The sequence below is a fragment of the Euphorbia lathyris genome, chromosome 2 (genome assembly GCF_963576675.1).
Source record: "Euphorbia lathyris chromosome 2, ddEupLath1.1, whole genome shotgun sequence".
Lineage (NCBI taxonomy): Eukaryota > Viridiplantae > Streptophyta > Magnoliopsida > Malpighiales > Euphorbiaceae > Euphorbia > Euphorbia lathyris.
This window is the reverse complement of record NC_088911.1, coordinates 36,012,305-36,027,720: the sequence shown is the minus strand read 5'-3', so window position 1 is coordinate 36,027,720 and position 15,416 is coordinate 36,012,305. Positions and strand designations below refer to the sequence as shown.

Here is a 15,416-nt window from a genome sequence, read left to right as displayed (position 1 = left end):
TCTGACAATTCTGAATACTGTTTCTAACTAAAGCTTTCTAAGGTTTTTGGGTACGTTAGGATTCAAATTTGAGATATAGCTTAAGCGGTTTAAGATTTTTAACCACTCAACCCGACTTTAATTGGTTTAAATAATGATTTTTTTATAGTATAAATTTAATGTCCATACATATGGATAATTTGTTTTACTGTAATATAGCTTATATATATATATATAATCTAATTAACTAGTTAACGAAACAAACAGTAAATTATAATTTTATTTTGAAGCAAACAACTACAATTATTTGGTATAAAAATATTTTCCAACTGAATTTTTAGACTTGTTAATAATGGGGTGAGTAATATCCATGCCCCTTGGTTCATGCCTCATTAGGATCGGAGATGGGGAAGAAAATGATCCTTATTCTTGGGAATGGGTCGGGGACGATAATAGTTATCCGTTCTCAATCCATTACCGTTAGGGTTAATCATGAGAATATTTATGGGTATATCCATTAATATATAATAGGGTCAAATACATGAATATCATAAATAACTATAAAATTACAACTAAATCATATTATTAACTTTAATTCTTAATATGTCATTATTTTCTATATATTACAAATAAAGTATGGTTTTACACCATAATTTAAAAATTCTAGACCCAATTCATAAATCTTAAACCTTTGATCTTTAAAATATATTAAAAGTACTGATTTTATTAGTTTGATATAATCCAAAATTATGATTTGACATAGTTGTAAATAGTTGTTAAAAGATAATTTTCTGTGTAATTTTCCCAATATAATATTAATATTACATAATATATTTTTGGGTAAATTATAAAACTGGTCCAATTGAGAGGTCCAATACCTCTTACCAAACTAGACAGTTTCAAAGTTATTTTTTTTCCGAAATATCCTTAGTGTATATATATATATATATATATATATATATATATATATATATATATATATATATATATTATCACTTAACATATTTTTTACAATTTTTGCTGCGTTTTTATGCGATTTTTCTGCGATTTTGGGGTTTAGTTTTTCTAGTGATTTAAGACCTTATTAGAGTTGGAGTCACGTTAGAAACTTATTGGAAACTTATTTGGGATGTATTTGTGTGTTTGAATGTTAGAAATCCTCTTATTTCAACGATTTTGTGCGATTTTTGCTGCGTTTTTTTGTGCGATTTTTTATGCGATTCAATGGCAAAGGTCGAAAAGAAGGTACAAGGGAAACATGAAAACAAATCTACTTCAGAGTTATAAACTCATTCGCACTGCGAAACAAAATAAGCTTAAAATACTTTGTAGTTGAAGCAACTACAAACAAATGATAAAACTATGAAAACAATTGTCTTTGCAATTCATACAATCCCTTCGCAGTGGAAGCAACTGTGAAGGAAATTCAAATGACTTGTATGAATTTACTTCGTAGTTGAAACAACTGCGAAACAATTAATAAAACTACGAAGATAATTGTTTTCGCAGTTCCTGCAATCCTTTCGCAGGGGAAGCAATTGCAGAGGAAATTCAATTGACTCATATGAATTTACTTCACAGTTGCTTCCATTGCAAAAAATTTTCATAACTGCGAAATCAATATTATGTTCCTACTGAAATAAGAGGATTTCTAACATTCAAACATTACAAATACATCTCAAATAAGTTTCTGACATAATTCTAACCCTAATAAGGTCTTAAATCACTAGAAAAACTACATCCCAAAACCGCATGAAAAATCGCACAAAGTATGTTAAGTGGTAATTATATATATATATATATATATATATATATATATATATAAAGTATTTCGGGAAAGTTAACTTTGAACGTGTCTAGTTTGGTAAGTAGTGTTATAATGAGTCTAAATATGTAAACTGGCCTCTCAATTGGGCCAATTTTATAATTTATCCTATATTTTTCGATATTTACTAATTAATTTCTAGCGTATCAATTACACTTTCACATTTAAATATCATTATATTTTATACAAATCCAAAATAAGTTTGAATAAAAGAAATATAATTTTAAATATATACTAATTAATTTTTAATTTAACATATTAATTATATTTTTAAATTTAAATATCAATTATTTTATACAAATCCAAAATAAGTTTGAATAAAAAATATAATTTTAAATATAAGTAATTTTCTTATAAAATTTTATATAGAATTATTATAAAAGTATATATATATATTATTTTATTTAAATTTCTTTTGTAATTGTTGTCTACTATTTTAATTAGAAAATTGAATATACTAGTTAAAAAAAAAAAAGTAACAAAATAAGATGGGTATCGCTATGAGATACCCATTATCTATTAGGATATGGATAAGTATAAATTTATCTTCATTTGTTTTAATGGGTCGGGGATGAGGAGTGAGATGCAATAGCTTGTCCCATCTTCAACCCGTCTCATTGACAAGCATATGATTTTTTTTAGTGAAAAGAGACAGAATCCAATCATGTTACTTAAGGTTTAGAGGGTTCACCTCATGTTTGTTTTTTCACTTTAAAAATAAGAGTTTTAAGTGTTTGACTAGACATCTCTTTGTTTGCATCTTGTAGCTAAAAAGTAGTTTTTTTATAAAAGTAGAGAATTTTTGCTTTTCGGAAAAACAGTTTTTTCAAACAGCAAACAACAAACAACAACAGCAAAGAATAGGTAAATCAAACGGCCCTTAATCTAATAAAAAGAATGCTTGATACATTATTTGTTTCTGAACTTGTTTAAAAAACTTGATTAATCCCTTAAACTTTTAAAATGTCTCGAAAGCTCCATCATCTTACTTAAAATGTAGTCAATTAATCACTCAGTCGTAAAAAAAAAGTAAGTTACATGCGGAAGATGTTTTGGACGTGCGTTGGAAAAGTAAAACGACCGAAATCGGTAAATGTGATTCTAATATTAGAGATGACAAGTTTTACCATCGAGTAAATAATAACTTCATTTTTAATATGCTTTTAATCAATTCGGTGAAATATATAATAACATTCCAAAATACGTGTCACACAATTTATATATGCACTTTACTTTTGTTTTTTTTGCAATTAAATTATTTATTGATTATATTTTAAATAAATTGAGAGGATATCAAAATATTTTAAGTATGTTGATTTTATTAAATTTACTTCAAGTTTGTTTTATTAAATTTTGATTTTATTGTAGAAACATTATTTAAATTTTGATATAAGAAACGAAATTCTAGTAATACCGTCGTCAGCCTGTAGTCAAAAGAGAGGAAAGAAGCTGTCCAAAATCCAAATGCTCCAATTCTGAGAATATATATTTTCTCTCCTTTGATCTGCTTACTGTTATCGATTCTCTTCTCTCTATCTCTCAGCAATTATGAGTGAGGTATTTGAAGGATACGAGCGCCAGTATTGCGAGCTCTCTGCAAATCTCTCCCGTAAATGCAACTCTGCTTCTCTTCTTCCTCATGGAGGTATTCTCTTAATTCGATTTATCAATATTTTCTTCTTTGTTTTACAAATTATAACCCAAAACCTCCGGAATTTCAGAGGAGAAGGGCGAGAAGATCTCTGAGATCAAATCTGGATTGGATGATTGTGATGTGCTGGTAAGGATTAGGTTTTTGTTTGAACTTTAATACTGGAGATTTTTTCTTACTTTTCTTCTTTTTTGTGGTTTCTCTTTTCCAGATTCGGAAAATGGACCTCGAGGCGAGAAGTCTGCAGCCAAGTGTTAAGGCCATGCTTCTTGCCAAATTAAGGGAATATAAGTCTGATCTGAATAATTTGAAGAGGGACTCTAAGAGAATAACTTTGGGTAGTGCTAATCAGGTTTCCCGTGAAGAGTTGATGGAGTCTGGAATGGCGGATGTTCTTGCGGTAATGTTTTCTTCTTAATGTCATGTATGCTAGAATTATTAATATAGTTCTTGATTTTTTTTCTTTTTATCTGAGAATCTAAAAATGTTGTATAAAACATGTGATTGCTTACAATTTAGCTTTGTGTGGCTTTGCTTTGAATTTGGGAGTTGGTTCTGTACTTTGTGTCTCTTCGAGAGTTCATTTGCTTGGTTAGAGAATGCGTTTTTGTTCTTTGTGCTGTGTGCTATTAGTTTTTAGACTAGTAAAAGTTACATCCCATGGTGAAGTATTTGTTAGAGTTGGATAACTATTCAAGGAACTATTAATAGGAAGATCACTTAAACTTAAACACTTGTATTGTGAAGTTATATACTACTACACTCTTGAACTATGCATATATACTTCAAACAACTCTTAAACTTCAAAGTTTAAAGTTCCAACATGATCCTAATATTAGATTATTTTTCTTCAATCACTAGTAATTATCTGGACCAAAATTAGGAAGAAACCTTGAATTGCACAAAAATATTTCTTCCTTTAGCTTGAATTGGCCAAAGATTGTGTTCTTTAGATTTTCTTTCTTATGTCTTGGTTTTAGCTCATTCATAGCTTTATCATACCTTTTTACACATTATTCATTTACATCTCTCAAATACTTGATTCACATCTTTAATGATAATAACCTGAAAAATTTCAAATGACTTAGCACACACTGAGCAGTTCTATTTTCAGGTGTATGATTTGAACCCATATTGTTCATGTCTTCTATATATCTCTTCAAATATACTTCCACCAAGAAACTTGATTGATGATTAGGACCAAGCTAGTTGCAGGCTCAGACCTGTTTTATTTTCAGGCTCTTTCTTTGTTTATGGTCTGAATCCAAATCCATGTTATTCGTGTTTTCTAAATTTCTAAAACAAATTTAACTTTCACCGTGAAACTTGATTGATGATCAGGTCCTAACTTGTCACAGGCTTAATTTTCTGGTGGAAAACTCTTCATTCTTTAAATTTTTTGGCTATGACAGAAACCTTAGTTCTCTTCTCAACCTCACTAAGGCACTATTCGTTGAAGTCTTCTATTATCTTGTTTTCCTTATCAAGTCTTTCTCACAACTTGCACCGAGTTTGTTATTTCAATCCTAAATATCTTTGAACACTTCATCAGATTCTCCTTTTCTTCAAATTCGAAGATGACAACAAATGCAATTGGCTCTCTCAAATAGATTTGCTTCCCATGTAAAACTGAAAACCTTCAATGGAATTATTTCCTTCTATTCCTTATTTTCCCCCTTATGTACTAGTTACAAATACAACTCGGAACTTGATACTAAATGACCTAGGCCCTCGTACCACTTTGTTTGATATTTAAAGATCTCCAGAACTTCTCAAGAAAATACTAAAAAGAGGGAGATCGCTTAAAATTTCTCAATTACAAAAAATATATCAACTTTGATAATATTCATAAACACTTAGCCTATATATATATTGCTTCAAACAACCTTAAACTTCAAGCCATAAGTACCTAACACATATTTATAATATAATAGTATTTAAAAATTTGTGATTTCCAACAATATTTGTTTATTTCAGAAATTAAACCTCAAAGACTGAATGGATTATATCGGCTTTGGTACAGAGTCAAGAACAAGATCAGGCAATTCCTAATGGTCATCTAAGATACTAGCTTATAAACCTATTACAGTCAATTGATTTACAGACCTTTTTCATTTAGATCTCCGCGTCACTATTTTGTTCACTCGTACAATCTGCCCAGGAAATGAAGTTCTCTGTTTTCTCTTATTATTATTATTATTATCATAGTCTGTTTAGGTGAATGTTTATACTGTTCAATGTGTGCCACAGGTTTCTGCAGATCAAAGAGAGAGAGTGTCTATGTCTACCGATAGACTAAACCAGTCAGGTGATAGAATTAAGGAAAGTAGAAGAACAGTGCTGGAGACAGAACAGCTTGGTGTTTCAATTCTTGAAGATTTGCATCAACAACGCCAAACTCTCCTGCATTCTCATAACAAGGTATTTTCGGAAGTGAAGGGTTTGATGTGAAAAGTGTGTCTATTGTATCATCTGCTATTGAGTTCATCTTTTTCTTTTCTTTTTACTTGCACCGTGTTCTTTCTGGTTTCTATGGCAGCAATTAGTAAAATACTTGCCTCTGCTCATTTCTTTTCCCCCTTTTTTTCAGCTCCATGGAGTAGACGATGCCATTGACAAGAGTAAGAAAGTGTTGACAGCCATGTCAAGAAGGATGACAAAAAACAAGATGATGATTGGTTCGGTAATCGCGGGCCTTGTTGTTGTAATCATCTTTATCATTATATTTAAGGTGTCCCATTAGTGAGTATCACTTGGAATAATTTGATACAATGCTATACACTGTCATGTTATTTTTATGTGTATTTTGTATATAGAATTACCAGTCATCAATTGTGCTCTAACTCGGTGCTTAAATACACTCTGTTATATTTTGATTGGATTCTCATAAATGCTGAATTATTTTAGTTTGAATATGACATTGGGTATTTAGAATGTTGCTCGGTTAAGATAGTCCGGGCTCCTTTTCTTGCATTGTGCTCGGTGTTATGACTTATGCCAGTTATTATTAATTAATATACTTTAAAGATAAAAGTTTTCTAAAGACACCCTTGCATAATTTATTAATGTGAAATACTATAGTTGTGGTCTTTTTGGAGCAAAAGTGGAATTATTAGCATGCTAGCGGTTTACAGTATCGTGAATTTTGGAATTTGACTTTCATACAATTGTTTGGAATGAAAAGGACCAAATAATTTTTTAAGGAGCGAATTATTAAAAATTAAGTCAAAGAAAAATAAGAAAATTAGAAGGTCGTGAAATAGTAAGAAGTTAGAATAGAAATTTGATTACATAAAAGTAAAAGAAAATATGAGGAAATGTATTTCTTTTTGGTAATTCCTCGAGGAAATGTATTGAAATAAAAGGAAAAATGTTGAAATCTAAAATTGAAAATAAAGTTTGATTTTGAGGAAATGTATTGAAATAAAAGGAAAAATGTTGGAATTTAAAATTGAAAATAAAGTTTGATTTTGGATTTGTTGGATGAGCCTTGAAAATGAGGAGTAATTCAACGTTTGTAGTTTTTTTTTGTCGTAATTTACTTATAATATCATTAACTTGTTATCTAACTCTATATCTAGCGGAAAAATCTCGTACTCAAACTCTAACATGTCAAGGTCAACAGAGTATTCAGTGGATGAATCGGGGTCCATTATACTGCAATAAGAAAAATAAACAAGCTAGAAAGAACAATTCAAAGAAGAAAGATCAAATAAACAGATAGAACCCATTCCAAAAACAACCTTGATATTTTGCAACAGCCACCTCTATGGATTCCAGCTCAGCCAAGTCCCCCATTGTCAGGTCCCACTCGATCAAGAAATGTTGCATACTATCCGGACTTCAACCCTCTAAATAAGCAATTTTCCATGTCGAGTAGATGAACCAACCATTACTAAGGAATTCTAGATTAGGATCACAATGTCCCACTTCTCATCCTTTGCAACCACTCCACGGTCTAGGCCTCGATTCGAGTCAGCTCTTGTTCCATGATCCAAATGCTCGAGAAAGTAGGGTTCTGATTCTAGTTCGTGTGAAAAGAAAAGACTAAGTCAGTCGTAGATACCTTCAAGAAATGGTGCCTCCATTCCAAAGGCTTATGCTTCAACTAAACAAGACATTGAATTTTGGGTGCAACCATGCCATATGTCTAGACATATCCCCCTAACGCCATTTTCCCAGCACAATGAATAGAAAACAACCAGACTCCTCTACCATTCCCCATTATCTGGTCGGGCACCAAGTTGAATTCTTGTAAAACCTCCACAAAGAAAGGGAATAGTGGCAGCCACATATCGGCGTCTAACTGATCCTTATAAATGATCATTTCATTCAAACCCACTTGGTCATCCGCCTTCTCTTTCAATGTATAGGCACTAACAACCACAATGGCCACCCAACTTTGTAGCATGTCGCCATCACCCCTCAAATCCTAATTGATAATGATGATATAAGCATCCTCTAGAGGCTTGATTTGGGGGTTGATGGTTATTGAAACTATCAAATTTGCCTCTAGAAGAATCTTTCTGCTTCGATAAACCTTTAGGCCACATTGTTTTGAAAAACATTTGGTAGAGGAAATTGAACCCCCCATTATCCTGATTAGGAAGATTAATCACTATTAAACAATGGTTCGCGTGAACGCCTCCCACTAGGCTGGGTACGGTAGGCTTTGCCTTTACTATGGGTTCCTTAGGTACCTTAGCCTTTCGTACTCATTCAAAAGTAAAAGGAAATTCAGAGTCACTATCAACCACTTTCTTCACCTTCAGTCATTTTGTCCTTCGGGAATGGGATGTATCCTTTACCACAAAATATCGGACTACACTACACTTGAAGACATATTGTGATCCACCAAGCTCCGCAGACATACTTCAAATATGTTCCCGGGTCTAAATGAAAAGTAAAGAAGAGCCCCTTAAAAGTAAAAGAAGAGATAAAAGTAACAGAATAACTAAAAACGGGAGACAAGGATTGACCTCTCAATCAAGAAGTTCACGACGTTGCAATTAGGAGGGTAAGGTCCTCAGGTCATCGGAAAAAATCAACCACTGGCTCTCAAGCTAAAATAGTACAAGCAAAGAAGGGAGAGCAAAATAAGCAAGCAAGTTGTCCTTATGCGAAAAGTATTTCAAATAAAGGCCAAAATCAAGTACACAAGGTCTGTGAAACACAAAGAGTCACAATCATCATCATCGTCATTTAAAGTCTCACCTCCTTTACATCTGCTATTTAAAAGAGTATTAGGATACGTGTGCATGCGTCCATTAAATGCAAAATGACTCTTCAATCCCCCCTATGTGTACTAGACATGTATTTTCCACATAGACACACCCCTAGTGTTAAGTGAAGAAACACGAACGACTCAAATCTTCCCCACTAAAGAGGCCAACACCCCTTTCTCATCACGTCTAATCATTAAATGAGCCTGATTCCACGAACTCACATAATGACTTGAGGGACATACCAAGCAGCGGAGGGACTCAGTAATTAGGCATTTAGGCTTTGGGCCCATCTTCACATGCCTTGGTGCCATCTAACATATGACGAGATACAAGCCCAACCTTCTGGGACTAAGATCCACATTGGGACCTACCCAGATGGTCGCATTGGATTACCCACTCGAGCTCGACAACTTGGACGAATCTAGCACCCTAGGGGCATTATGGACTTTGATGAGAAGACTCAAAGCCTATATAAAGGCCTAAGTAACCAAAGGAAGGGGATCTTCTCTTCCTTTCTCTACCTTTTATCTCTCTAATACATTGATTATACTTACTGACTTGATCATCAGAGCTTACATAAGAGACTACTCCCGACGCACGATATCTAACTCCGGTGGGCTCAACAACACTATTTAATAGATATTAGTTAGTTTTTCTGTTAAAAGCAAATGTTTTCAATCCTTACGAAACATTTTTTTATCTCCTGTTTGAAATTAAAAGACGAAAAAAAACTTAAAAAAATGCAACAAAACGGGCACTTAGTCCGCATTTTACATTGCTTTCTTAAACCCTAAAAAAACTCTCATTTTTCGCTACAAAAGTAAGTTGATGTTAGGAAAATCTACAATTTTGTAATTTTGGTAAAACACACCCAAAAAATGTGACTACAGTTTTCATTTTTTTTTGTTTTTCACTTTAATTCGTGTTTTTATCTTTATCACGTTTTTTTGTTTTTCACGTCGTTACTATTTTTCATGCTATTTTTTCACTTTTTTTTTGTTTTTTTTAATCTTTTTTTGGTTTTCTCCATTTTTTTAATGTATTTTACTGTTTTTCCAATTTATTTATTTTTGTGTGTTTTCGCTTTTCTTTCCATTTCTCAAGTTTTTATTTTATTTTTTTTATGTTTTTCACGTTTTTAACAAACGTTTTTTGTTATTGTTTCTCACGTTTTTACTGTTTTTCAAAAAGTTTCCCTTTTCATTTTTATTTTTATTTTTTCGGTGTTTGTACCATTTTTTTTATTTTTTATTATATAAATTAGTTGGATCTAATTGACAATGAAAACAAGAAAGTTGGGATGGAAGCAAATTAGCAAATGCTTTCCTCAATTTGTTTGTATTTTTTTTTCTGTCAACTGCAATTATATTTTACGTTGAATATGTTTTTCTTTTTTAAAAGATTTGGTTGAATAATTTTCCAAACCATGAAAAATGAGGAAAAATAAAAATTGCAATCTCTCTTTTGGGAACGCAGAGCTAATTCACAGTCACAGATGGAAGAATTGTTCAACCACGTGGATCAAAGGTTGCCGTATCAAATTTGAAATTTCTCGATTTCTTTTTTAGTTTGACCCGTTCGGTTTTGCGGATCCCCGGACCCACTTTCTCCGAAAATATCCGTTTGGCAGATTCACAAACCAACTTCCACTGTCTCTTTCATTCTCCCTCTCCCTCTCCCTCTCCGGTTACAGAGTCTTTCACGCACCAGCTATTTCTTTTCCTTCCGCATTCACTTCACTTCATCGAATTTCCGTTTCCTTTTTCTTCTATAATCCTTAATTTCAACCTCCATATTTGATCTGATCGGCGGAACTGCTACTGTTTCCCTGTCATTTCAAATTATGGATTCTCTTTCGCTTTCCATGGTCCTCCCTCTCCCTCTACGGCGTCGTTCATCCTCTTCCGCCTCTTCTTTCTGCTCTAAGTACCGCCGTCCTTCCTATCTGCTCCCCATATCTTCTTATTCTTCACTTCCTTCAAGAAGGAGAAGGCGACGGGTTTTCTGTAAATTGAGCGCCGATGGAGCTAATTGTCCGGAAAAACGAGAAGAAAACGATGACGGTGAAGGAGAGGAAGTTGAGAGAGCGCTTCACTTGGACGGTACGATACCAGGGACATCGGATGAGTTCGTTAAACAGGTGTCTTCTCGTGCTTACGATATGCGAAGAAATCTTCATCAATCGTTGGATTCCAGCAGCTATGATGGTGATAACCCTTAATATTTTCAATTCAATTCCTTCTTATTGCTCTCTCCTTGTGTGTTTATTCACTTATGAAATTGATTCGCTTGCCTGATATTATTGCAATTTATCACAATTTTTTCTTTTATAATCCATCTGTTCTGCTACTGATTTTTTCTACAGTCAAGATCAGTCAGTTAGATTTTAGCTAATCATATCCTTTATGGACTGGAATGATCAACTTCTTCCTTTGCATTCTTCACTTGTTACAATTGAATAGCAGCTGCCAATAATTGGTGTTATATTTGAGGCTCAAATATTTCAAGCAAATGATCTGCTTAAATATCAAATGTTATTAGCCTTATTTATTTTTAGACATCGACTGAGTTTAATTTTGCCATACGCATCCAAACTGAACTTAGCACAAGTGTGTGGGCCTGTGTCTTAGATATAATAACTCTGCATTTTTGCATAAAAAGGGAAATAAATGCTAGTGTTCACCTGCACTGTGAAAGTTTGAGCATTTAAATTTAGCTTTGTGGGTTAATTGTCCCATTATGTGAAAGTTATACCATGGTTGGATGATAAGTCATATCTTTTATATTTTGCTAGACTTGTTGCTTGATTTGCATATCCTCATTTGCTTTTCCATAAATTTGCTCCTTTTCATGATGTTCAGTGTTGGAAGCCAACCCTTGGAGAGAAACCACAAAGCCCGTATATGTACTAACACACACAGAAAACCAGTTGTGTACAATGAAAACTCGAAGAGACCACAGGTCTGAAATTGTTTTTGGTACTTTATCTTCCATCAAGGACATTTTTTGCTCCAATCGCAGCTCAGCTTTTGCCTTTGAAACAGTGAAGTTGAAAGGGAGCTTGGTCTACTGTTTCAGGCTAAACAGTCCAGAAAAGGGACGAAGTTCCAGATGCTTGTGGAGGATCTGAGGGACGGTGTGCTTGTAAGTGTTAATGCATTGCAAAAGTAGTTTTGAGGTTTAAATGCATGAACAAAGTCAGCTGCGTAATTACTGTTGAATGTAAACTGTAAATGATCAGAACTAGCACTAAACTGCTATGGATGTGTTTGAAAAAGAAGGTGGCATTAAGGATGCTTATTTACTTATTCAACACCTGCACACACACACACACACACACAAAATTAACTTCAGTTTCAAGCAGGAACTAGTCAATCTACTCTATGTTCCAGATAGACCTGTTGAGAACATCTACAGCTCCTTCTGCAGTTGGTCCACCCCCAAAAGCCCATGCTTAACATCTTCTACAATGTTTCTAAAGATACCATCTGAATGTATGCTTAAGTCCTTGTTTTCTCTTACATTACCCGGCTTAGTTTTTCCATTCTATGCTATACATTTGAAATAATTGAAGATATTTGCGCCGAAGTTTCTTGGCATTTGAACAACTGACGAGCCTCATATTAGCCTACACTTACCCATCTGTTCCACTTTTTTAGATAGTTAGTGATGTCTGTCTGATCTACAGAATGCTACGATCAGGTTGAACTGGAAGCACCTGATCGGAATGAACAAACGGTCAGAGAGGGGCCAGAGTCCGGCGTCCCTTCTCCGATGCTTAAGTCCGTAGGATACTTAGACAAAGTAATGAGACTTGAAAGCAGAGTGTTTTAGTATGTGGTCACATACCTTCTGGTGTCTGAGAAATGACTATTTATAGATAACCGAAATGTACCTGCCATTGAGTAGCCTTTCCACGTGTAAATGGTTAATTGGCTCATGCTCCGTGCGTCTTTCCCTTTTCCTCTTTTTACGGCGTGACATTGGGATTAGGAGCGTATCTTTGGAATCCGCCCTTGTTATTGGTCCACGTGTATAGGTAGTTATGCTCTATGCTCTATGCTCTAAGCTCCCTATTGGTACATGTGTCCAGACATTAATTCCGTATGACATCAGTAAGTAGCCAGTCAGGTTGGTTGTAAGAAATAAAAGAAATAACATCTACACTGTAGATAAGCTGAACTTAACCAGTTTGGTCCAATGAGTCTGGTTAGCTTTTGGTCTCTAGGTATTTGAAACTGTGGATTAGTAAATCTGGTGCGACAGTTCAAATTTGTAGCATTCTTGTTACTAGACCTCCAATCCTGGTGCTGCAAAAATCCATTCATCATTGAAGCAAAGGTCAAACAGCAAGTCTATATCAGGGCATTTTACTATTTAGTTATGGACCTTAGGTGCTGGTTATTCTCTATCAGTTATAATATCAGAAATAGGTGTTGCAATTCCTAATTCCGTGATGAGCTAATTGTTTCATGAGTTCTATATTACATGTTTTCTCATTCATATGCACGGCATTTTAAAACATGAAATGCTAATATATGTCAGGAAGCTCTCTTCTTAATATATATTAACTACATTTTTCATGTCTAAATCTTGATAATGTAGTGTCATAAAAATATGTCTTAGTAACTGAAAGCTTTGCATCCATCATTTTCTATTTGCTGCTGCAGGTTTTTGAAGACGAGAATGAAGCCTTAAGATATTGTGATTTGCTGCAGGGAGGAGGTAAAGACTGTGAAGGCGTTGCAGAAATTGAAGCCTCGTCTGTAAGAATCTATCTGCAAACGTTTGAAAATATCTGTTATTTTATTTAGTAGTACAGTTATATGATGAAAGTTGTGTTTCCTTGCAGGTGTTTGATCTTTGTAGGAAAATGGGAGCCCTCGCTGTTCTATTCAGGAGAGGGAGGACACCTCCTCTACCTCAAAGCCTAGAACTTAACTTAAGAGCTCGCAAGCGGTCCCTAGAAGACCAAGAGGACTTGCAATGAGGTGATTAAACTGATTGAGATAATGTGAAAGAATCTCAGATTTGCATCACTGAAGAATCTCAAAAATACAAGTAAATATTGTAATTAAATCATTATAATGATGTTGTGAATTGTATGATATAAACGAATATAAATTGTATAGTGTGATACGTAGTTGTATATTTATTAGAAATACTAGTATATATTTCCTTTTACTTCTTTTGGGGGCAATATGTCGGCAACTGTAAATTAAGGCATGAAACACGTTTGCAGCCGCAGGGTTAAATTTCATATAAGAAGTTTCTTCAAACAAAAAAAAAATTATATAAGAAGAAATGTTTATTTTTTTATTCATTTTAAGGATTACGCTGTGAGCTGTTTTCTCTCTTTTATGATTACAACGAGAATAAATTGCGGCTGTTTGAAGGCGATAAAATTTCCCCAAATGGGAAAGTGAAACGATCAAAAAGTTGTCCATTTTTCTTTTTATTTTTATTTTAACAAAAAAAATCAAATAAAAATCAAAGATTTTGGCTCAAGATGGCCCATAATTTTACACAAATTTCAATGCAATGATTCTTAAAATAAAAAAATTATATATCGTTATTATCATAGTTAAAATCGAAACAGTTAAAAATAGAAAACACAAAAAATTAAAATGTTCTCTAAAGATGCAAACGGTATATTCCGATCACGTATATTGATTCCACCATCCGTCTTGGTATCCGTACAGTGAAGAAATGAGAACTTCTAAACCATGAGAAACGATTACGCAAAGGACGGTGGGTATGTGACAGAATGTGCCAGCGCCCGACGTCATTGCAGTATGAAGGTTGCAAAACCAACTGAAAACCGACACATATCCAACGAGTCATTAGCACACATTCTCAAGATGACAATAGTTACCTTTGACAGGTACTATATATATAAATAAAGAGAGAGAGAGAGAGAAAGAGAGAGTATGTAAACACCACATTTACCAAATATTTCTAACCTTCGCTAAATTAAGCATAGGAACGGGTTTGCCGGACGATGACCCTCTCTGACCTGTTATTACTTCCATTTCAGATTACTCAATGAGGTTCTAGAAGACTCCACATATTAACATCACTCAACTTAACATTTTCTAACACAATAAAAGTCACAATTTTATTACTCTAATAGCATGTAATCTTTTATTCTAAAATTATTGTAAATGATATTCTAAACCACTTTAATTCTTCAATTTTTTTGTTTTGAGATCATTTAAGTGTTATTTGGTTAAGAGAAAAAAAGTTTAAAAAATGATGATTTTGAAAATTTGAAAATATTGTTTCATGATAAATATAGTTTTAAACAATTTTAATTCTTGGATTTTTTTCCATTTTGAGATCGTCAACGATTATCTTAAAGTCGTTTACTTTTAAAGATACTAATGTGGTTGAATCTTAAGAGAATCCGCTCCGATATCTAAATCAATTTATGAAACAATTAGAGGATAATTATAAATGAAATTATAATGTAAGTTTAATAGAATGAATGAATCTGTTTATGAGTTAAGCTTATTTTTATTTAAACTGACATTGAGTTGTACAAGACGGTTACATATTATGGAGTGAGATGGACCACGTGTCAAGTATGCCACGATATCAGGACCTGATATCGCTCAAGGCCATTTGGCCTGTAATTCTTAGAATCAGATATAATTATGACATTGAATCATTGATTGAGTCTAGCGAGACTTTCCGAATCAAGCTTTTTGATACATAATCGTTTGGATATATTTAG

The 15,416-nt window shown here is 33.4% G+C and overlaps 2 protein-coding genes across 2 annotated transcripts; both read left to right on the top strand.

Moving 5' to 3' along the window:
• Positions 1 to 3,214: 3,214 nt before the first annotated feature.
• Positions 3,215 to 6,370, top strand: LOC136217774 (vesicle transport v-SNARE 12). Its single transcript, XM_066004425.1, has 5 exons — positions 3,215 to 3,449; positions 3,526 to 3,584; positions 3,667 to 3,855; positions 5,706 to 5,876; positions 6,046 to 6,370. The coding sequence occupies exons 1-5, from the start codon at positions 3,353 to 3,355 to the stop codon at positions 6,196 to 6,198; spliced, it is 669 nt and encodes a 222-aa protein (XP_065860497.1). The 5' UTR covers positions 3,215 to 3,352; the 3' UTR covers positions 6,199 to 6,370.
• Positions 6,371 to 10,268: 3,898 nt separating this feature from the next.
• Positions 10,269 to 13,864, top strand: LOC136217773 (uncharacterized). The gene is made up of 5 exons (XM_066004424.1): positions 10,269 to 10,887; positions 11,542 to 11,641; positions 11,725 to 11,824; positions 13,351 to 13,446; positions 13,533 to 13,864. Exons 1-5 carry the CDS (start codon positions 10,524 to 10,526, stop codon positions 13,668 to 13,670), a joined length of 798 nt encoding a protein of 265 aa, XP_065860496.1. The 5' UTR covers positions 10,269 to 10,523; the 3' UTR covers positions 13,671 to 13,864.
• The last annotated feature ends 1,552 nt before the right edge of the window (positions 13,865 to 15,416 follow it).